The sequence below is a fragment of the Leuciscus leuciscus genome (genome assembly GCF_965113295.1).
Source record: "Leuciscus leuciscus genome assembly, chromosome: 1".
Lineage (NCBI taxonomy): Eukaryota > Metazoa > Chordata > Actinopteri > Cypriniformes > Leuciscidae > Leuciscus > Leuciscus leuciscus.
This window is the reverse complement of record NC_138725.1, coordinates 37,800,995-37,825,361: the sequence shown is the minus strand read 5'-3', so window position 1 is coordinate 37,825,361 and position 24,367 is coordinate 37,800,995. Positions and strand designations below refer to the sequence as shown.

The following is a 24,367-nucleotide window of genomic DNA, read 5'->3' as shown; positions in this document are numbered from 1 at the left end:
CACCTGCTCTGTCAGATTTCGCACTCCTAACTCTTCTTCTGTTTGGTTTTTCCTAACTCACTGACGGTGCACGAGCTACTAAAGGTATAGGGAAAACATGACATGGATTTCAGGAGAAATAGGTTTTGTTATTGTATAGTGTAAGGCCAGTCGAATGGATTTGGGAAATGGACCGGCCGGGATTTTATTTTCGGAGCTGGAAAGAAAGACATATTTGCAATCACATCGATATTGCCCGCATAATCATACAGTATGATCAAATATTGGGGGGGACAAATTGTCCTTCTTTGAATATTGGGGGGGACGTGTCCCCCTGTCCCCCCATAGAATTACGCCTATGATTAAAATCAAAAACTTGTTACTGTGTCATTACTTTAATAATAAAAAGTGAAGTTGAAATTAACGTACAATAATGAACATTAATAAAACATAATGAACAGCACTGCTATTTTTAATATTACTTTATTTTAAAATTAATACTTTATTATTATTGCCTGACCTGCAATAGACATACCTCTGTGCTTCTATTCAAGTATATTCTCAACCTTCTCCTCCTGCGCAGGGACCTGTGGTGGGTGAGTTCATCAATGTCTTCGAGTAGCCTATTATCATAGTGTTAATATATAACTGTAAGCTCGTTTTTACCCATAATTATAACATTAATCGTACACTGAAATCCTACACGGAAGACACCAGATGGCGTTAATGAGCAGCTGGTAACCTAGCAACGTCATTACGTCACATGGCCTCAGAAGGCTGCGTCCTAAATCGCACAGCCTACTCTCTCTTGAGTAGCCTAGGTACTTATTTTGACTTCAGTCTTCAGGGCTGCTAAAAAAGTATGTTCTATATAGTATCATATGCACACCAGAATCTCGCTGGAAGTAGGTCATCTAGGTACTTTTTTGCCTACTCTTTTATCAGTACTGTGAATTTGGACAGAGTGCTACTGCTTTTGTCACATACTGGTTTTCGTCTACTATATAGTAGGGTAGTATGCGATTTCGGACGCCGCTACAGTGTCCGAAACTGTTTCCGGATGAGCTTTAGTCATGTTGCCTAGGTTTTCGGATGCAGCCTTTACTCCTCCTGTAATGACATTTTGCGACTGGCCGTGATTTATTTAATTTTTTTCCCTCGGAGTCGGACTGATCAGTTTCAGTGTGATCATACGTGCTGAAGTGTTGCTTATATGCCAACTTTTCGTTAAAAATCATCTGACGCCACCCGAGACCATTTAAAGTGGCAACTGAACTGAAAGTGAAAGGAAACCGTTTATATACTGTCTATGAAGGAAACATATCGCTGCTTTTCACCAACAGCAGCGTCCGTTAGCAGCGATATTTTCGTTAATGTACAGGATCGTTTTAACTTTGCACATTTGAAGATGCACCTAACGTTACCGATCTGTGTTTTGATGTCAGGATTGCTGATGAGCGCTGCTGATGGTAAGTATAGGCTACACCCTGCTGAAAGACAAACAATAGAAATCATTACAAACAATTAAAACCATTGCCATTATAAACCATTAAAAACATTGGCAAATGGTTTCCACTATGTAGTGTGTTTTGGGCCATATTCCATTAGGGTTTATTGGCTTGTATAGGTTTCCATTACAAATGTGTTCATATTTAATGATTTCCATTGCAGTTTTGTATTTGTTTTGATTTTTTTTTATGTTTAATGGTTACACTGGTAACTTAGCTGTTAATAATTAGACCATTAAGTATTGTTTTTAATTAATGAATTTGAAATTATACACTGGTTTATCCTTATTGCTGAAAGACAACCTCAAGAATATAATATAAGTTTATTTAATATAAACTGCACACTTTTAAATAGCTAACACCTCAGGTTGTGTTTAACAAAGAATGAAGAATATGCACCTGAAATCAAAATGATGTACAGAATTAAGACCTGCTTAGCTGGAAATAAACATCTGACACAAAACATTTACAGTACATGACATTTTTACTTAATGTATTATAGAAATACAAGAACTGTGAATTGTGGCTTCACTGTGGCTGACTGATTAGACCTGCAAAAAGAAGGATAATTCATTGGGACAATGTACCTCTTAATAATCCACATCACCAGTACATGAGATTATCCATACAATATATATTTAAATGGGAGTCTCAAAGAAGTTGCAAGAACTTAGTTGTTGACAAAACATCATCATGACTAAAATCATCCAACATCTTTGGGTGTACTTTGAGCAGATTCAAGATCTTGACAGCTGTGAACTTTGTCCATTAGTCATGTTATGTTCATAGCATGACAGTCATCTGTTATTTAACGTTCTCCGGGTGTAAGTTTTAAGTTATGAAAAATGGTACTTTAGGCTCCACTCATGTACCGCTCACACTCACTGGAAAAGCAAAGTCTGCTCAAATAAGTGTGGGTAGTAGGGATGCTGATTGTAAATGAAATGCAAATTTTTGTTCATTTACATGTATTTGCAATTTATTTGTAATAAACATTTTAAGTGGGCTATTAAAAAAGTGATATGTTGAATGAAGTTTTAACTACTAACCAACTAATAAAATGTTGATGTCGACTATTAGGGGTCAGCCCTACACTTTTTTTTAAACTTTAATAAGGATGAATCTATATTTAATTTGCAGTGAAGAGTATGCAGTCAGTGTATTGCTGTGTATTGTTTTTAAATGTTATCGGAGTTATTTTTTATTGTAAGAAAAAAGTTATTAAATCTGTTTAGCAGGACAACACTTTATTCTAACCTGATTCAATACGCGTCACAAACCGTAGCATTAAGCACGAAGATGCAAGATCAAAGGTCTTTAATATAATTAATCTCAGGCAGAAAGGAATACAGGGCTACTCACACAATGCATAGGTGTAGCGTTGATGAGACTGGACAACACAAACTGAAATGGCCTGGACTCAAATAGAGGCAGTGATGATTTATTGGCCATATCTCCCAGCCGTAGTTCATGTCTTATAACACTTTCACAAAGATAAAAAAAAAAATAATAATAAAAAAAAACTTCCCCAACAGAAGGACCAAGGGAAACGTGGGTGGGCACTGTTGCACTTTATTAGCCCGTTTCACACAGCAATCACGGTAAATAACTGTAAAATTACCAGAATTACTTTACCGGTATACACATGCTGTTTACACAAGCAATGGCGTTCTGGCATTTTACCAGTAAGAGACGTTCACACATTGGTTCAGCACCAAAATGCCGGTATATACAGAGTACAGGCCAAAAGTTTGGACATTACTATTTTTAATGTTTTTGAAAGAAGTTTCTTCTGCTCATCAAGTCTGCATTTATTTGATTCAAAATACAGAAAAAAAAAAAGTAATATTGTGATAAATTATTACAATTTAAAATAATTGGTTTTCAATTTATTATACTTTAAATTATCATTTATTTCTGTGATGCAAAGGTGAATTTTCAGCATCATTACTCCAGTCTTCAGTGTCACATGTGACATCCAGTCTATCACATGATCCTTTAGAAATCATTCTAATATTCTGATTTATTATGAGTGTTGGAAACAGTTCTGCTGCCTAATATATTTGATGAATAAAAGGTTAAAAAGAACTGCATTTATTCAAAAAAAATATATATATTTTCTAATAATATACATCTTCTTTACTATCACTTTTTATCAATTTAACACATCCTTGCTGAATTAAAGTATTGATTTATTTCAGTAGTGTATATTGTTGTTACAAAAGATTTCTATTTTTAAAACATTTGCTTCTTTTTTTTATTTATTTTTTTATCAAAGTATCCTAAAAAAAAGTATCACAGGTTATGAAAAAATATTAAGCAGCAGAACTGTTTCCAACATTGATAATGAATCATCATATTAGAATGATTTCTAAAGGATCATGTGATAGACTGGAGTAATGATCCTGAAAATTCAGCTTTGAATCACATAAATAAATAATAAATTGAAAACCAATTATTTTAAATTGTAATAATATATCACAATATTAAAAAAAAATTCTGTATTTTTGACCAAATAAAATAGTAATGTCTCCAAACGTTTGGCCTGTACTGTATACTGATAAAAAATATAGGTAAAATAAAAATCACAGTGCCGTTTCGCAGTCTTCATTCACCCGTATGAGGAGGAGTGCTTCAGTTTCACTATCTGTTCAATTTGACATCATTTTTTGACTTCTTTTTTGAGTGAGAGGCATAAGGGGATGATCAAACAGAACACACTTTTGCTCTTAAAAACAGAAGACGCGCATAATAGTAGGCTATCCAACTGCAGATCCGTAGTGCTGATGAATGGAAAAGGAGGCTGAGTCTCAAGCGTGTTGAAAAAAGCTGCGGCGTGGCACAACGGTCAATACATATAACATAGAAAAACTATTAAAAGCAGTGGAGCTTACTGCAAACAGCGTGGAGTAATCGTGTCATCTGCATAAGAACTTTATGATTGGCCCAAAGCAGACTTCTTACATCAGTGCTTTCTGACCTCGTACGTTCTCATACCAGTGATCTTCTTTCCTTGTTCTCATACAGCATCATACCGGTAATTTACTGATAATTCTACAACTTCCCTTTCTGGTAAATTGTCAGAATCGAAAAGGTCCTGTTCACATATGATCCATCAACGGTAATTTACCAGTAAGGACTGTATGTGTGAAAGGGGCTATGCTGATGTAATGAGGTCACAGGTGTGTGTGTGTGTGTGTTTCAGAGTATTTTACAACGGCTTCAAAAGCAATTCAGCCAATCATAATCAAGGACTGGAACTATCAAAATATTATTAAATACAAATTATTAAAATAGTCTGTTTGAGTTTTGTGCGTCCAGACTTGATGACCAGTTTTTGAACACAGCTGATTTATCTAATGGCTTGGACCATTATTCATTGGCACAGCGATGCATATCATTATTACACTTAAATGATAACATGAGATTGTTAAAGATTTCACTAAACAGGCTCGATTTAGAGTCTGCTTGTTTTTTGGAAACAGCCTAGAGTAGACAATAAAAATAAAGTTGAGGTTTAAAAGACAATATTTAGTTATATTATTGATTTAACTGCACTGACAGTATTGGATGAGAGCCAAACTTGTACTGAATTGAACTGGATGATGACACTCACAGACACTGTTATAGACCTGAATTGAATCAACATTGAAATTGAGCTGAATAATGGCACTATCTTCTGTAGAGCTGCTTTATGTCTGGAATAAGTTTCATGATGAATTCCAACATTAACACTTTTCACATTTTCCTGTTTATTACTGTAAACCTGTAGCCTATTGTATAAAACACTATAAAAACAAATATAACTTGACGGTTTAATGTAGAACAGCCTAGTGTTTATTATTTATTTTAAATGGTTTATTCTTACTCCTTTAGAGCATCTGCTGGTCTCAGGATCGAGTCGCTCCATATCTGCGTCTGTGGGTGAGGACGTCACTCTGAACTGCTCTGTAGACTCTCACATCAAACCTGAACACATTGAAGAAGTTTCATGGAAGAAAACGGATGAAGATGAAGATATTCTGGTTCTGCTCTATCAAAACAATGAGGCTTTTCCAGATTCATCAGATGAACAATACAGAGACAGAGTTGAGTTCTTCACTGATGAAATCCCCAAAGGAAACTTCTCTCTCAGACTGAAGAGTGTCAGAACTGAGGACAAAGGAGTTTACATGTGTCAAGTGTTTGCTGGAAGACTTTCAGCCAATACAACTGTGGTACTGGAGAGACTGGGTAAGTCAGAGATATATTCTAGATTAAGACACCAATTTTGTTAAATAATAAATATCCATATCCAGATTTAGAGTGAGTTTAATTAAGTTACAAATATGATTTCCATATACTGTTATTTTCCACTGGGCTACCTGAACATAACTGTGAATTAAGGAACGGTTTTGTATGACAGAAGTAAAGTACTTTATTGTCATTCTGAAGTTTAATGATATGATTTATGTGTAATCTACACTCAAAAAATGTCACACAAAAAAGGTATCTATAGTTCCATAAATAATTGTTAACATCCATGGAATCTTTCCATTGCACAAAGGGTTGTAGTGGAAAAGGGTTCTTTGAATTTTTAACATGTTATTCACGCTAAGACAAACTAATTGTTTTTCTAAGAACTGTTCACTATAATGTTCTTTGGAATTCTATGGCATCGCTCTGAAAAGCCCTCTCTTGGGAAGCTTATTATTTAAGAGTGTACAGTACCTCTTATACTTGTGAACATAGACAAATGTGCATCAGGTACGAAGGACAAATATTAAAATGTAAAACATTAAACTATTCTGCTCATTAAAGACCACTCTTGCAATAGCATTCTGTATCAGTTGCAGAGTTTTGACAGTTGATGCTGGAAGGCAAGAGAGCATGATAGCCCGAGTCTGGATAGAACAAGAGCTTGGACAAGGAGTTGTGTAGCATGCTCCGATAGAAAGGGCCTAATGTTGTATAAGGCAAATATGCAGGACCAAGCAGTTCTAGCAATGTGGTCTGTGAAGTTTAACGGATCGTCAATTATAACTCAAAGGTTCCTGGCTGTCCTGGATGGAGTTTTGGTTGATGAACCTAGCTGAATATAGAAGTTGTGATGAAGTGCTGGGTTCGTCGAGACCACAAGTCTTTGTAAAGTTGAGTTGAAGGTGGTGGTCTTTCATCCAGCAGGAAATGTCTTTCAGGTAAGCCGAGATGCGAGCATCTACTGTTGTGTGTCATCAGCATAGCAGTGATAGGAAAAAACATGTTTCTGAATGACAGATCCTAGTGATGACATGTAGATGGAGAAGATAAGTGGTCCAAGCACTGAGCCTTGAGGCACCCCAGTAGCGAGACGACGTGATGTAGACACCTCACCCATCCATGAGTCAAGTCAAGTCTTTTAACAATGTAGATTGTTCCAAAGCAGCTTTACATTGATAATAGGAAATTAAAAGTAAAGTGTTTTGGCTTTATAGCAGCTCTAGAATAAAGTTATTGTCCAGCTAAAGTTAGTTTGATTGATTCACTTCCGTCGCAACGATCATAACAGACACCGTTTTAACAGAAAACTTACGTTCTTTCTGCGCAAACTTCAAAAACGCGAACCAGTGAGAACGTCGATGGCGTGCACATTCGTATTACGAGTTCAGTCTATAGACCTTATGCGCCAGAGAATGGCATTGGCATCCTATGGCATTGCTGTCCAGGAGTAATTAGCTTTTGAAGTGGATTTACTTAATATAAAGTTAACAAAAGTTAACGAAAGTTATCATGAGGATTGTAATGTTTAAACCAGATGTCTTAACAAATGTCAGTAGACCGGGAAGATTTTAAAACGAGCCGTTCATTCATAAATACGCAAGATCGCTGTGAAAATAAAACCGGAAGTCAAAAGACAACGAGCGCAGCGCTGAAAAGGGGCGGGGCTACATAAGCTCTATAGGTATGAGCATTTGAATATATGTGAGCAGGCGTGTAGTCCTTTCCTACAAAATCAACCCTCAACATACTACTTGTCTAGCCTTAAAATTAATAATACAGAATTTGTATTGCTTCCACGTAGCCACGCGAACCGGAATTATCCCGACAACGCTTTATCTGTAGATAGGTAAAGGGAGGGGAGGGAGGCCTTCACAGGGAAGAGCCTAGTTGGCATTTCAGGACATGCGCTGTCGTCGCGTCCAGGCGCAGGTCCCTCATCAGATCTGGATACAGCCTGGATTGACTGCGGTAAACCTCGGGATAAACAGAGAGACTAATATTAGCGTAGACGCCATTCTTCTTATGATGTAACGAGTACATCAGGATTTATGGGAAGTGTTCCCGGTTCCGGTTTACTTAATCAATGCAGCCTAACATTGAATTATAATAGTCTATAATGTGTTATGTGTATGCTAGGTCAAAGAGATGTGTTTTTAGTCTAGCTTTGACACCCTGAAGGACCTACCTGAGAGGTAAGATTTGAACCATTGGAGTGCGGTTCCTGAGATGCCCTTCGTCTTGTGGGTTGACAGAAGGATCTGGTGGTTAACTGTGTCAAAAGCAGCAGACAGATTTAGCAAGATGAGTACTGAGGATTTGGAAACTGCTTTTGCCAGCCTCAGAGTTTCAATAACTGAGAGTTGAGTGTCTGCTTTGAAACCAGACTGGTTGTTGTCCAGGAGGTTGTTCTGTGCATAAAGGTAGAGACTTGGTTGAACACGACTCGTTCAATTGTTTAAGTAATGAATGGAAGAAGGGATACAGGTCTGTTATTTTTTACAGAAGTGCTAGATTTAGAGTGGGTTTCTTAAGCAGTGAGGTTATCCGAGCCTGCTTAAATGCTGTGGGAAATGTACCACTGTGAAGATAGGAGTAGATGATGAGTAAGTGTGGGTATAACTGAAGAGGAAATCGCTTGAAGAAGATGAGTGGGAATAGGATCAAGCGGACATGTAGTAGGGTGATTGGAAAGGATGAATTTTGGAGGATTCTGTCTCCGAGAGTGGAGAGGAGGGGAGAATGTTAGCTGTTAATATGTGCTTGTCGATTTGTGAAAAATTGGCCATTGATGAAGAATGTGGCAAAGTTGTCAGCTGTTAGGTGGATGAAGGAGGGGGAGGAGGAGAATTAAGAAGAGAAGAGAAGGTTTTGAAAAGCGTGCAAGAGTAAATTACATTTTGGAATTAGCAACAGAGGCTTGGGATTAGATGCGTAAGAAATTAGTCCTACACACAAGAATGCTCTTTAAGGACAAAAGCCTGACAAATGTCTTGAAATACATCATCTGAACTATGTTTTGAGGTGTGGTGGTAACCATAGTATAAGTGGAAGAATTGACTCAAGGCCGTTGAATTATTAGAAAATTAACTCTGCTTCGTGTCGTGGCTACGATATCCACCTCGGATGTGCATCTTTTTTTTTCTTTTTTTATTCAATGGCCCGTCGTCAATTATTCCTTACATAGATGCCTCATCAGCGGCCATTTTAATGGGCAGCGATGCGTAAGCCGTCCGCCATATTGGAGCGGTCCGTGAACATTCGAGAACAAGTTGACTAAGCTTCTGCAACCGCAGTTAGACGCATGTATGAATATCTATATATGAAATAGATTTCTGCAGATGATTTTACTAAACTAACACAATACAAGATGAAGGCGTCAGCTGACTTGACAATACAAAGTTACCATAGTAAAAGTTAAAACATTAAAAGTACCATGGTAAAAACATGTAATATTGAGTTAATACATATAAAAACACAAACCAACTCATTCTCACCTGTAAAAGTTTATCCAATTTCTTCTGGAATTTAAATATTGGCGGTTTCACAACCAGAAGCTGTGCATGTTGTGGCATTATTGATTCTTACTGTGAGTGACGACACGCTGACCATTGCAAGATGGCGGCCGCGTCTACGTGTCTGGAGTGTTTTCCTGTCATTTCCTTTTGTTGTCCTTCATTTTCATACTTGTATTAAATAAAAAAAAAGAGCCATTATTTATGATTCACATTCATGCTTACAAGATCATAGTAATGACATTTGTAGGTCAACATACAGGCTATCCTTCACAATAATGTAACTCTGTTCAGTAACTGATGTCTGTGTTTCACAGGTTTCTCTGTTTCACACATAATGGTGTTGATTCTCTGTATTTCTGCATCCGTATCTGCACTTCTGCTCTGCTTTATAATCTACTGCAGATCACAAAGTAAAGGTAGGTCTATGCCATGGTAGTGCTCTTATCTGCTATAATTCGTAATTTAGCAGATACAATGAACAATTTTACTGTGTTTGTCACCACCTGGTGTCCAATGTAAAATCTAAAAATAGTAATGTAAAATGTACTGTAAAGAAAAACTTCTAACCGGCATGCATCTGTCACGCGCTGGCTTGACTAGATAAACTCAAGAGGCTTGACGCAGATGACCGATACAACACATTTAATAACCACCAGTCCGTTCCTAGTACGTGGATTACTCAGTCAGCTGGATTTCATTGTTGACGATTTGACATGATCCAGGATTGTTAGGTTCTTCAAAGCTCATCCTGGAGTCCCAGATAGCAACATTGTTTCGGCCCAGATCCGGCCCACTAAAGTAAATCTGGTTAAAGTAAATCTGGTTAGTAATAAGTGAAGCTGGTAATGTTGTTTGTTGAGTTGTTTAATCCTCCTCTGCTGAGATCTTCAGAGATTTAATGTCTTCTTTTCTCTTCAGTTGATTTAATCTAAGGCTGTGTCTGAAGTAATGTGTAGTTCTTGTGTTTCTGCTCATCTCTTTTTCTGTTCTCTTCTTTCCTTCAGTGATTCTGCTTGTTAACAGGCTTATTAAGGCTGAGATGACTCCATATTTAATATACACAGACTTTGTGGCTCCGATAAGGTCCAGTTCTGGTTTATTTCTTTGCTCTTGGCTGACATGTGGCATTGCTATGGCCTGCTTGTGGCCCAGATCTGGCAAACAGGAGCAGTCCACCCAAGGGCCGTCATTCCACAGTCTGCATGTGGGCCAGATCTTCATTCCACAAGTGCCAGATCTGGGCCGAAACAATGTTGCTATCTGGGGTTGATGTCATTGCAACTGGTCTGTGAGCTCAAACCTGCTCGGGAGCAGCTCATTTTACATAAACAGGATAAGATTGTATCTTTTTAAGTGGAGGTTATGCTTAAAGTCTATCCCAGCCACTGCTACTTGCTTACAAGAGTACCCTAATGAACCAGGAAGCTGGAACAATACTCATTTAAAATAATAATAATAATAATTATTTAAAAATACATTTTCAAATAATATTATAATGTTGTGTAGTCAATCATAGATATAGCCATAAATATAAAGGGAATAATTACCTAATCATTTTATTGGAGTCTTGCACAGTTACAGTTTGAGTTTATGCCGTGCATTAATTTGAACAGCTATTATGGAAGTGGCTTTGATGCAGGAGATGCAGATAACTTAAAAAAAAAAAAAAAAAATGTTTGCTGTATTTTGTCAAAATGCTCAGTTACTAGTATTTGTAGTTAAAGAAGTTGAACCGATATTTAATTATTTTTAATTTAATATTAGTCTTTTCTCTGTAGATCTAGTGCTCCGTCTTCAGATGTTTCTAGTCATCTGTCCAAATTTGATCATGTGTCTTGCTTTTGTCTTCTGGGGTGTTTCTGAAGGTGAGTGTTTCACTACTGATTGTTTATCAGTGCATTATAATATAATTCAAGTATTTGTTTACTCATACAGCAGTTATTATTATCTGGTTTTGTTTCAGGGTCTCTGTTTGAGACGGTCTCTTGTTCTGCTCTTTATTTTCTGAGACCTCTCTTATTGCTCTGGACGGCTCCATATGTAAATGAGCTCACAGGTATGATTTATTTATGATGACTGACAGATTATTAGACAAAATAGAGTGTATGTAATTCACAGATAAAAAGTGTGAAGTATTTTATTGAAATTTGTGTTTAATTATTTAATCTTTTTCTGTTTTACAGGCAAATTCAAAACATTTATTCAAAATTACAGTTGTGAAACAGAATATATAGTTTTCTCAGCTGTTTTTTATTCAGGTAAACAAATCCAAAAGTAAATTAACAGTGTGTGACAGTTTTAGTATAACGGGTTCTGCATGTGTTCAGTGCTGAATCTCCGTGTTTAAGGAACTTAAGACAATTTATGATCACTCTTAACTACACCAGCTGATCATGAAAAAAAATGTATTACATGTGTTACAGTTATTACACTACAAATATAATTTATAGTCACTTAGACACTATAACATGCTTGAAGTGCCTCTAAATTCCTTCACTGTAAAAAATTATTTGTTGACCCAAAAATTTGGAAGAAACATAATTATTTAAATTAAATAACATCAAATGTGAAATGTCATTTAAAAAAATTTCTCTGCAAATTATAAGATAACTTGTTCTTGACAGAGTAAATTAAAACATGTAAGCAAATTCAGACACTGGGTGCGCCATGTCATTCAAGCGTGACGCTCCTTTGTTCTCTTTTTGTTTGACCAGTAAAGTTGTCTCTCATCGCAAATACAGAAATACTCAAAATGGTGGAGTTTCAAACATGGGTGAAGTAGTGGTGTTTTCTGGCACATGCACATTTTTTACAATGTTCTCAGTATGTTTTGTGATGATGTCAGAGGTCTTATAAGCAGAAAAAAGGTCATAGGCTCAGAATTAGACTGTCACTTCAGCTAATGTACTGTAATACTGTACATAAACAACATTATGTGAGATGAAAAGGGTGTCTTTAATTCTTGTGATGTGTATTTATGTTTTGGTTGGCTTTAAATTAGTAATATTTGTTTTTTTTATTTCTTGATTTCTTCCAGTTCTGTTTAAATCTGCCTTGAACAAAAGTATGAATTACGTGGGATTTGAAGGTGTCATGATTATACTCTACTTTGTAGTGGCGCTTCTGTTCGAACTCTTCTATATAATTTTCTGTAAGTATTAATATCTGTTTCCTTCAATCAATAACAAGTGAGATATGTGCTGTGAAATCATGTTTTTGTCAGACTAATGGTGTTTGCTATGGGCACAAAATATAAAAACCATAATATCAGAACTGATTTGTCAGTTAAAGGATTAGTTCACTTTCAAAAAAATTATTGCTGATAATTTACTCACCCCGATGTCATCCAAGATATCCATGTATTTCTTTCTTCAGTCGAAAAGAAATTAAGGTTTTTGAGGAAAACATTCCAGGATTTTTCTACACAGAATGGACTTCAATTGCAACCAACTATACCAATGTTCAAAGAAGGTTCAAATGTCCATCTCATTGCAGCTTCAAAGTCTCTACACGATCCCAGTCGAGAAATAAGAGTCTTATCTAGCGAAACGATCGGCAATTTTCAACAAAAAAACAAAAACTTTTTACCCACAAATGCTCATCGTGTACCATCACGAGATGTGCCACGCATTGCGTCATCACGTTGGAAAGATCACGCTTCACGTCATCTATCTAGGTTATTTGTCTGTGTATTCCGGTTCAAAGGTAGGGAAGGGCGAAAAATTTCATCTCATTTTCTCCTCCAACTTCAAAATCGTCCGACATCTTTGTTTTAATTTATTACTTTTTTTTTTTTTTTTTTGTGACCTTTCCAACGTGATGACGTAATATGTGGCACATCTCACGACGAGCATTTGTGGTTAAAAAGTATATAAATATATATATATATATATATTTTTTTTTTTAAATGACCGATCGTTTCGCTAGATAAGACTGTTATTTCTCGACTGGGATCGTGTCGAGACTTTGAAGCTGCAATGAGACGGACATTTGAACCTTCTTTGAACATTGGTATAGTTGGTGCCATTGAAGTCCATTCTGTGTCGAAAAATCCTGGAATGTTTTCCTCAAAAACCTTAATTTCTTTTCGACTGAAGAAAGAAAGACATGTATATCTTGGATGACATCGGGGTGAGTAAATTATCAGCAATTTTTTTTTTGAAAGTGAACTAATCCTTTAAGTGAAGCATTTCCATTGGCCAAGGTGAGTTTATGTTGCAAATTGTATGCACATACTGGCATGAGAAGAAAAAAGTAAGTAAAATAAATCAAAGTGTACATTTTAAGATTGATTAAAATCCATATAAATGGAACAAAAAGTTTGGTAGTGTGAATGTTTCATCATGAGATCACAGTATTTCACAATTACAGCTTTTGTCTCTCGGGTTTGATAGCTCTCTTCCTTTGTTTTTGTTTTCTTTCTTTCTTGTGGCCACTGTGCTCAACTGACTGTGCTTCTGTCTCATTATTTCCTTGTTTTATTTGCTATTTATTCACTTGTCTTTTCTCTGTGTTTTTTGCCAGTGTTTTTGTTTGCTCACATGAGCTGCTTGGTCAGTTCATTCGGATTTTGCCCGATGTCTTTCCCCACTTTGATTAGTAATTCCAGTTTTATGGCCTGTCTGGTCTTCACCTTCTTGATCATCTCAGTCATTGAATCCTCCATTCCATACATCTGTAAGCATATTTATTGTCTGATTAAAACTGAGACCTGATCGATGACTTGTGTTGGTCTGGAGCCAGTTGGTTTTTGTCCGAGAGACTATTCCAGCATTTGTAAATAAATCTGTTAAGTATTCTTCTGCTTTTGGGTCTTTTCTTTAGTGATTATTTTTATTATTATAATAATTATTATTATTATTATCATGACAGAACACTCTGGCCAAACATGGACCCGGGAAGAGTCACCTTTGTGTAGTTCTGTGGAACGTCAACGTCAAGGAGTTTTGCTTGGCCGACAAGAAGAGGAACTAGGCTATGCTCATCTGTGGATGCCTTAACCATCAGACCGATTACCATCCTCTCAGTCTTCTTGAGGCTCAAGTGGATAATATTCCAGTTTTTGCCGGTGAGCTCACTCAATGTCATTCGTTGTCTTATTCAATACGCAGACCTATGCATTGGAAAGATCTAAAGTGGCATTTGTCCTCTACTTATTGACCGGAAGAACTTGCGACTGGGGATCCGCCAACTGGAGATGCTCAATCTCTGTGTTGCTTGGATGTTCACCTTTTTAAAACTGAAATGATCAAGGTTTTGACCGGTCTGTTTTTGGCAAAGAGGCTTTCAGACTTCTTGAGGCTCTCCAGCAAGGCAAAATAACTGTAATGGACTATGCCATTGAATTCCACACGCTGAAAACATGCTTCTTGGACGGTCTTGTGGAGGATGTTAAGGATGAGGATTTATGTCTGCGGCCCCCCAGAGTCTTTGGATGACCTCATAAATCTCAATGTTTGCTAGGATGACTGTATGGAATTGAGGCGCAGAGTCCAGGGAGCCTCCATCAGATCACGGGTGGAGCCATTTAATTATCCTTCCTTCCTAAGAGTCACTAATTCCACCAAGTCTGAGCCCATGCAGGTGGACAGACTTTGCCTCACCTCAGAATAAAGACAATAGTGGTTGTCTAAAGGCTATGTATTGTGGTGTTCAAGGACATCTTGCTGTATCATGTCCAGTAAAATCCAGAGCTCGCCAGTAGAATGAGGAATTCTGGCATGTCGTACTTCAATCTCCCCACTTCTTGGGTCTCGTACTTCTCTTTGTGCATCGGTGCTCATCAATAGTTCAGTCTTCAAGTGTTCTGCGCTCATCAACTCGGAGCGGAAAAGTTGTTTTATTGATGAGGGTCTTCAGAGGGGTCTTCTCATTGATCTCCTCTCTCCTCCTCTTTCTGTTCATTCTCTTGACGGGCACCGGTTGATGACCGTCCCTCACGTTACTGGCCCAGTCAGTTTGATCGCCCTTCGGCAATCACCGAGAGGATCTGGTGTTATGTCTGTTTAATTGAGATATCCCTGGTTGTCTCTTCACAACCTACACATTAACAGGGCAGATAGTTTTGTTTTTCAAAGTTCTTTTTGTCATGCAAATTGTTTGGTTTCGGCCCCTTCTGTTGTTTCTACTTTGTCTGTGTTGCAGGAAGAGACAATTGATCCGTCCCTGGTTTCTAATATACATCAATCTGCGAGTGGTCTTCAGTAGGTCCTGGGCTGCCTCTCTTTTACCCCATCGGTCGTATGATTGTGGGATCGACCTCATCCCCTGGCACTTCTCTGCCCCAGCCCTGTCTTTTCTCTTTGTCCGCTCCTGAGTGAGCGGTCATCTCAGTCTCTGGGCAGGTGGCGTTATCCATCCCTGCCCCTCTCCAGCAGGTGCTGGATTCTCCTTTGTGAAAATGGATGATTCTTTGCACCTCTGCATTGACTATTGGGGGATGAATGACATAACTATTAAGAACAGGTACCCCTCTACCTCTTATGTCTTCAGCTTTTGAGGTTTTGCAGATGGTTAGATTCTTTACAAAGTAGGGTTTATGCAATGGTTATCATTTGGTCTGGATTAGGGACGGTGTCGAGTGGAAGACACATACGGGGCACTTCGAATATTTGTTTTTACCTTTCAGCCTGTCCAACGCTCCGGCTGTCTTCTCTCCTGTCTTCTCTCCAGCACTCGTCAATGACGTGCTGAGAGACATGATAAATAAACTCATCTTTGTGTACTTGGATGACATTCTGATCTATTCTTGTTCCTTTCAGGTGCACATCCAGCGCATCAGAGGAGTGCTGCAATGGCTGCCGGAGAAACAGTTTTGTCAAAAGTTGGGAAGTGCATTTTTCATGCCTAGTGCCTTCATGCCTCAGTTCTGTTTATTGGGCCCTGGAAAGGTAAAGGCTGTTTCTAACTGGCTCTCGTAAAGATCTTCGGGATTTGCCAGTTTTTACCTGCGTTTTATCAGGAATCTTAGTCAGGTGGCGGCTCCTTTGATGACATTAACTATCAAATCTAAATTAATTTGGTCTTCAGTTGTGCAAGAGGTGTTTGCTAAATCCAAAGTCTTCATCTGCTCCCATTTTTGTTACTCCTGAGCAATCATGTCATTTTTTCGTGGATGTGGATGCCTCAGAGGTTGGTGTCGGAGTGGGCCTGTTTCAAATATCCTCTCATGAAAAGAAGCTTTATCATTGTGCTTATTATTCACACCGTTTGTCTCCCACAGAATGGAATGATATTCACAATATCAACAAAGCCTTTTGGAAAATCTATTTGTGGTTGGCATTGACATTGTTGAATAAACATGAGCACTGCACGTTTCAAAATCAAAACGTGTCGCAGGTCTTTTTATATGAATGTATCTGAAGTGAACTGACGGTCTTTAGAAAAGTTTCTTTGTTATTACGATTGAATCTTTCTTTATCTTTCCTGATAAAGCTGCGTTTATGAGCATTGCTGCTTTGTGTACAGCCGTTACCGGGGAAACCGCTATTTCTGCCGCTCCTAAAGCGCCTCCTGTACCCCTTTTCCACCAACAAGAACCGGGTGCTGGTTCAGAGCTAGAGCTATTGCCAGTTCGGAGTTGGTTCGACTGACGAACCGGTTTGCGTTTCCACCGGCCAGAGAGCCACAACAGAGCTATATCTTACGTCACTGCATACGTATCATGTTGCCCAGCAACGCTAGCGCGGCAGCGCCAAACACAAACACACCAGACTTGTTCGAGATGCATCGGCTTCTCGCAGAACGATCAGCACATGAAATCAAAGCACTGCGAAAGCGATCAAAAAGCACAAGGAGTCGTATGATCTCCAAACACTCCCGCAGCTCTGATCGGTCCACGCTGCTCCGATGCATCTCGAACAAGGCATCAACAATAATAGACGTTGCGTTACTATGGATGCTCATGGGTTTGCGAAAATAAATCGGCATCCAAACACGGCGAATCCAACGCGTTCGTGCAGCTCGCCGTAACTTACATAGACGGATATTATAATCGAGCTGCTATTAGCTCGACTAGCTGCTATTTAAAAATGGCGGTCACAAGTTTCTCTTCAGTCTTGTTGGCCACGGTAACCCCGCCCCCAGCCTCTGACGCAAGCGGTTCTTTCTTGGCTCCGTTCTAGACCCTGCAATGATTTGGTGCTACTTAAGAACCAGTTTTACTGGTTCGGAGCTGGTGCTTTGGCGGTGGAAAAACAAAGAACCGATTTGAAACTAGGCTCTGGCTCCGAACCAGCACCAGCTCTGCCTTGGTGGAAAAGGGGTACTGCTGGCACCTCTTTGTAAACAGCCTTGCAAACCTGTATTAATACTAGTGTGGATTTTTTTCTACAATATTCACTTATGACAGTAAAATAGGGCATTCTAAGTCAATCTACTGCAGTATTTCCTCTCTCACTCAGTGAAAAATGTGTTTTACACCCAGTCATGCTTGGAAAAAAAAATATCGGCATATACCGTGAAACCGGTGTAATTTAGAAAAATACCGTAATGTGGATTTTTGGTCATACCGCCCAGCACTAATTCAGTGTTGTTGCCATACCTGGAGGAGGGCAAGGGAGGCTTTGATCCAGACCTGGGAGTGGGAATCTGGAATTTATTACATTTACATTTCATACTTTATTGAGCTGTCCTCAGTAAAGTGAATCTGTACATTCACTTGTGGGCATTTACATCTTTTACTTTCAAAATGCAAATGAGTGTTAGTATTTCTTTCACATTGTCTACTTTGTTTTTAATATGTGTAAACTTAATGTTTTGATGTTTTGACGGCTGTGTGTAAAGCTTTTCATCTGTTTGTCCCTGTGAGTTAATGATTTTGAATAGTGTATGTGTGTTATTCATGTTTATATCATATTCAAGGGGAAACGGTGAATGATTGTGTGAACTGGTTCAGTAGGCTACTTGTTTATCATGACTCTAATTTAAAATCAGATCAACCATTTTGATTCTTTTATTAATTGTTGTTTTCTTTTCTTATACAGTGTTGGCTAAATTCATTGAGAGAATAAGTGAACAGATAATTGCTATATTTGAGGTTTTGGCTAGTATAAGCTTTGATGTTCTACCTTTACTACAATTCATCATCCTGTTTTATGCCTTTGGATCTGCCAGAGGAGGTAAATTCAACTTTACGAACTATTGAGATTGAATTGTGAGTAATAGTACAAGAAAATGTTATCTGTTGATGTCTGTCAGTAAAGTCCAGTAGCTGTATTAATATAATCACTCTTCTGTTTTCAGGATACTTCATTGTTGCAGTTTTACCAGTGTTTCTCATAGTGACAAGATACAATTGGGATGAGACATGTGGCCAAAAGATGGGCTGTAAGTATTTGAATTATGATCTAATTCCAGATGTAAACACATAAATCATGACAGGATCAACACGATCCGTACATTTTACAAAATGCTTGTATCTCTTTCACTTTTATTAATTTAGCAATTATAATTTTTACAATTAAACTATTATACATGTAACGATTATTCATTTCTTATCTTTGATGATTTTGAACGTATAGCTAATTGTAGAAATATTTCTAGTCTCACACACTAAATCTGTTATCATTTGTTGGGGACATTTGTGAGATGTTTTATATTATGTTTGCAGTGTATCATCTTGATTTTACAGCATTGATTTTTTTATCCAGTCAGTTAGTTTCAAACCCAGATATATGGACTCTTTCTTTTAATTTAAACAATGTTTCAGGTTCACCTTCAGTCAGGAGATCAGTGTGGATAATTATCATGTTATCAGTCAATGCTGTAATGGTTTATTTCTACATCATAACTTTGGAAAATGAAAAAGGTATTATAATATAAAATACTGTTGTTACACTTGTGAATTACAAAAGTCACTGAAGAACTTTGTCAATGAACAGAAACTGTTACTGTGATGATGAAGCTGATGTTTTTGTTCATGTACAGATCGTATGGGATGGACCTGTACGATTGCGTTTCTTCAGTTACTCTGGGCAGTGGTAAATTTCGCATGGTCATTTAATTGTGGTACAGTATTAATCACCTGCTGTTTACTCTGATGTTTTTCTGTCTGCTCTAGTTCATTCTTTTCATTCCCTTTTATTCTACTTTTCTGAAGAGAGTTTGAGTGTCAGCATTTACCAGCCAGTAATACTTTATTATGATGGTGTATTTGTGTATGTGATGTTACATTAATGTCAGGTTTTTAATCAACATTATCAAATAATATATTTGAATAACAGACTGGTGAGGATTTTAAATGATGTGGAGATCAAAAAATGTGGACTCATTTCCTCTAAATTATTATATTAAACTGTGCTGTATTATTATTATTATTATTTTACAGAGTTGCACCGTTTTGTTCCAGTGTATCTGTTTGGATCAGTTGCTGTTGTTTTAGTGAACTCTGTTACACTGATGACTGAACTGATACTGAAAACAGGTGAGTGAACGCAACACTTCAACACCACACAGTATCTGATTACAGTGCATAAACTATAACTCATAAAGTATGTGGTATATACATAAACATATTTTCTTCTTATCTGAATACAGGTAATAAATCGTTGTGAAGCAGAAATCACCATCGTAGAGTTAATTTGATTAAATTATTCTTATCTGAAATTGAAGCAATTATACTTCACACAAACATAATAAAATTAATCAGCTGATGTGACTGTGGGGATTACATTTAAAAACATTTATTTAATTGTCTAGTATCTTATCCTCAGTGAATGGTTATGGTGCAGTTGGAGATCTGAGAGTCGTCGTCTTTTCCTCTGAATTCATCTTCACTCTGTTTCTGATGACTTTACTGGTATTTGAGCCATGTGAGTACAAAATGTACTTTACTATTACAATGCAATTTGATTGGATTCATTACATTCACGTCATATGTTTCACTGCATCTCTCTTATTTGTTCAAGGGATCTTCATTTAAAAATATGACGCATATAAGACCAATCATCGTCTGTCTTTAGGTCGCGACACTTACAGGAAATAAATGATCAATTTTGTATCTTGATTTGATTCATGAATCCCACACTTGGACTATGACTTGTTTATTGGTTGCGAGCTGCTGTTTGACTGAACTGAGAGAGTCAAACACACTCAAGCTTCAGTTTGATTCACTGAGAGCTGCTCACAGTTTACACAAATTCATTAGAGAATAACACTGTATTACTCATTCACAATCATTTTAATATTATTTGTTGTGGTCTTTAAAGACATGGAGATGATTCTATTGTTTTTACGATAATTATTACTCATGACTTCATTCATATAGACCTCTAAACACTCACGCCGTGCTCAGATACAGAACACACCATTAAATTCATTCAGATGTCTAGACCATATATCCGAAGCTCTAGATGAGTTAATGATGTTTATTTTTTATTTTTGCCTAGTTAAATTCACGACTCATCTGTTAGACATAGACTGATGTGTTTTGCCAAATCTGATCAGTATGTAAATAATCCTGTAAATCTTGTTTTCTTCACTGTCTCTAAACTCACAGTGATCAAAACATGCCTGCCGTCACACCAGGTTAGTGCCATATTTACTGAATTGTCCTGCAAAATCTTTAGGTGTATTCAGTCATTTTATCTTGTATCTTTGGCCAATGTGACATTATACTTTATACTGACATATCAATGTGGATAACAAAACATAAATTCCTTCAGCTTTTAAAAATGAAGAATGAAGAAGTTGTGTTTTGAATGAGAGGAGATGATGCTTCATACACTATAGAGTGTGTGGTACATAATTTGAAATGCAGCTATTGACCTCTTGTCCTGTAATAATGAGCTGATGATGTAAATCAGGTGTGTTAGATAAGTGAGACATGGCATCTTAAAATGTTCAGCGCTGAAGACTCAGGGTACGTTTACACGACAACAATGTACTAAAAACTGTTTCGCGTACAGATGACAATGTTGTCAAAACGATCCCCGTTCATCCGTGAAAATGACTAAAAACTCATTAGTTGGCGATGTCGTTATGTTAAGAAAAACTATGCGCCTATAGACTGAAAACGTAATACACATACGCTTGACATCGTCGTTTTCTCAAATTCTCATTTTTATTTATTTACATGATACGATAATGGTATCGTTTTCAAAAACTTGAACTTTCAAAACCCGTTTTTAAAACGTTTCATTTTCAGGCCCCAAAACGCCAAAACGAACAGCCAAAACGCTACAAAGTTTTCTGTGTTTAGAAAACGGTGTAGTGTAAACGACCCCTGATCCAGGACCAGGGCTGAGAAAAAACTGCTGTAGATGATGTTGAAATTACATTTTAAAATGTCTCATCCTGATCCCAGAATGCAGACGAATCTGATGGATCTCCAGCCAGTGGATCAAACCAGAATACAGCAGAATCGCATGAAACGAGTCCGCTTTAACAATGGAATTACAAATCTAATCAACAATGAGAGAAAAGACCTATTTATTCAAAAACACTTGAGTGTTTGCTGAAATGTATGTGTGTAATATAAAGCCCCGTTCACACCGCCAGCGACATGATCCCATTCATTTCAATGGAGGGCTGGTGACTTCCGGCGACACAAGCGACAGAATGTGGGTCACTTGACACGCGACAAACTTTATGCAAATGAGAAGCGAATTTAGCGAGCAACAACCAATAGGAGGGACTGTCAGTGGAGGTCTCGTCACCGTGTCGAGTGCAGGCAAGACAGGACAGAGTTCTGGAGCGATTTCACTGTTTTATATGATTTATCTGTAACCACATAGCCTACATTGATAGTTCATGTGTTGTAATTTTATGATGCAAGTTTAGCAAATTCGAATGACGTTTTAGTAATTGATGACAGTATGAATGAGGTTTAATTTGTTGAGAGATCGATCATTAATCTAGTAAATGATTGAATCCACTGAACACTGCTGTGGTAATATAAAAACACTCTCCAGCAGCATAATGTTACTTTTAATGTTAAGCCTAATTCCTAGTCAAATTAGAATGATATCTTAGTTTTATATATCACTTGTGATTGTATTTTCTATAGATATGGCTGACGTGCGGTCTACCAATAACATTACAGCAACAAAGTCGCTGGCAGTGTGAACGGGGCTTAAGGGGTGTAACTATTTATCATGTCACAATATATTGCAATACATAAATGCAACACTATGTATTGTGGATAGTGACAATTATGTATTGTGTATAGTTTGGGGCAGTCATGGCCTAGTGGTTGGGGAGTTGAACTGTTAACCCAAAGGTTGCTGGTTCGATTCCAGAACTGGTGGGAAATGACTGAGGTGCCCTTGAGCAAGGCACCTAACCCCTAATCGCTCCCCGGGCGCCACACAAAGGCTGCCCGCTGCTCTGGGTGTGTGCATCCATGTTTGCAGTGTGTGTGTGTTGACTACTCACTACTCTGCTCCTAATGTGTGTGCATTAACTTGGATGGGTTAAATGCAGAGGTCAAATTCCAAGTATGGGTTACCATACTTGGCCGTCACGTGTCACTTTCACTTTCACTTCAACCAAAATGAAAATTACTGTGTGATAATTTTTTTTTTTTTGTCAGTGCTACATTAAACTATTTATGATGTTGAATATAATGTATAATAATTCAATGGGGGAATATTTGTGGCTCTTGATAATGTCAAATGCCTTTCGTTACCAGTAAAAAGTGTCCTACATTATTATAAATATATCTAGCCAATGGAAGAGTGCAAGCATATTCCTCTAAAATAATTCTGTTTTCAGCTTCAGAATCATTCATGTTTTTATCCTGGTGTCACTATTGTCTTGTGCAATGGGTTATCAACAGTTATCAACACCAAGTCCAAGCCTATTCATTAATACCCACAATGTAATATCAAATTTAGCATTTTAATCAACAGAATAATAAATAAACAGTTCATTTTTTGTTAACCTTTCGTCATATGTCTTAGAGTATTGCAATATTGTATTGTGATATGTATCGAATCGTGACATGAGGGTATCATTACACCACTAATGCATTAATAACGATTAAAGCTCTTAGTCTAAGAATTTTTTTTTTTTTTTTTATCAAATAATATGCATGTTGTACTTGGCGTGTCATACAGTAGCACATTTTCATTACCAGCTGTCACTGAATACTGGTTAGCATGGAAGCTCATTTTACGACGTGCCTCTGACAGGTTCTGCCCTAATGGATATATATATATTGGCAAAAGTTTTGGGACGCCTGCATTTACATGCACATTTTAAGAACTTTAATGACATCATTCTTAATCCGTAGGGTTTAATATGGAGTTGGCCCACCATTTGCAGCTACAGTATAACCGCTTCAACTCCTCTGGGAAGGCTTTCCACAAGGTTTAGGAGTGTGTTTATAGGAATTGTTGACCATTCTTCTAGAAGCGCATGTGTGAGTTCAGGCAATGATGTTGGATGAGTAGGCCTGGCTAGCAGTCTCCGCTCTAATTCCACTGTTCTTGAGCTAATCTGAAGGCCACATGAAGTTTGAAGGTCAGCTATTGACTGCCGAAAGTTGGCGACTTCTGCGCACTGTGCACCTCAGCATGCTGACAGCATGCTCTGTGATTTTACGTGGCCTACCACTCCGTGGCTGAGTTGCTGTTGTTCCCAATTGCTTCCACTTTTTAATACCAATAACAGTTGACCATGGAGTATTTAGTAGTGAGGAGGACATTTCACGAATGGACTTAGGCTACTGCACAGGTGGCAACCTAGGCTATCACGGTACCACACTTGAATTCACTGAGCTCCTAAGAGCCATTCTTTCACAAATGTTTGTAGTACAGCAGTCTGCAAGCCTAGGTGCTTGATTTATACAACTGTGGCCATGGAAGTGATTGGAGCACCTGAATTCAATGATTTGGAGGGGTGTCCCAATACTTTTGGCAATATAGTGTGTAGGCTAATATATTTAAACTGTAAAGTGTCATTATGAGTGTACTTCGAAAACATGTGGAAAAAGGTGGTTCTACTCAAAGTTGTAAGTTGCTAATACAAAGACATAAGAGTGTTGGGATAATGATAGACTGTGTATTTATTAAACTGCAAAAAATTGTGCATGTATGAAACTTAACTGAATAAACAAAAATAAAACAAAATCACTGCAATACAGTTATTGCCTTTTAAATAAAGCAACATGCAGCGCATCATTAA

The 24,367-nt window shown here is 37.6% G+C and overlaps 1 protein-coding gene across 4 annotated transcripts; it reads left to right on the top strand.

Moving 5' to 3' along the window:
- Nucleotides 1-1,029: 1,029 nt before the first annotated feature.
- On the top strand, nt 1,030-24,367 carry LOC309507004 (uncharacterized protein). Of its 4 annotated transcripts, XM_082181069.1 has the most exons (15): nt 1,030-1,448; nt 5,364-5,720; nt 9,556-9,657; nt 11,020-11,106; nt 11,205-11,297; nt 11,425-11,499; nt 12,279-12,392; nt 18,226-18,360; nt 18,485-18,568; nt 18,951-19,049; nt 19,169-19,249; nt 19,569-19,664; nt 19,954-20,052; nt 20,739-20,767; nt 21,546-24,367. In XM_082181069.1, exons 1-15 carry the CDS (start codon nt 1,289-1,291, stop codon nt 21,624-21,626), a joined length of 1,692 nt encoding a protein of 563 aa, XP_082037195.1. In that variant the 5' UTR covers nt 1,030-1,288; the 3' UTR covers nt 21,627-24,367. The 4 variants fall into 4 exon arrangements, with proteins under 4 accessions (XP_082037195.1, XP_082037194.1, XP_082037197.1 ...); XM_082181068.1 differs by having other exon boundaries at nt 20,739-24,367; XM_082181070.1 differs by lacking the exons at nt 20,739-20,767; nt 21,546-24,367 and adding an exon at nt 20,508-20,602 and having other exon boundaries at nt 1,040-1,448.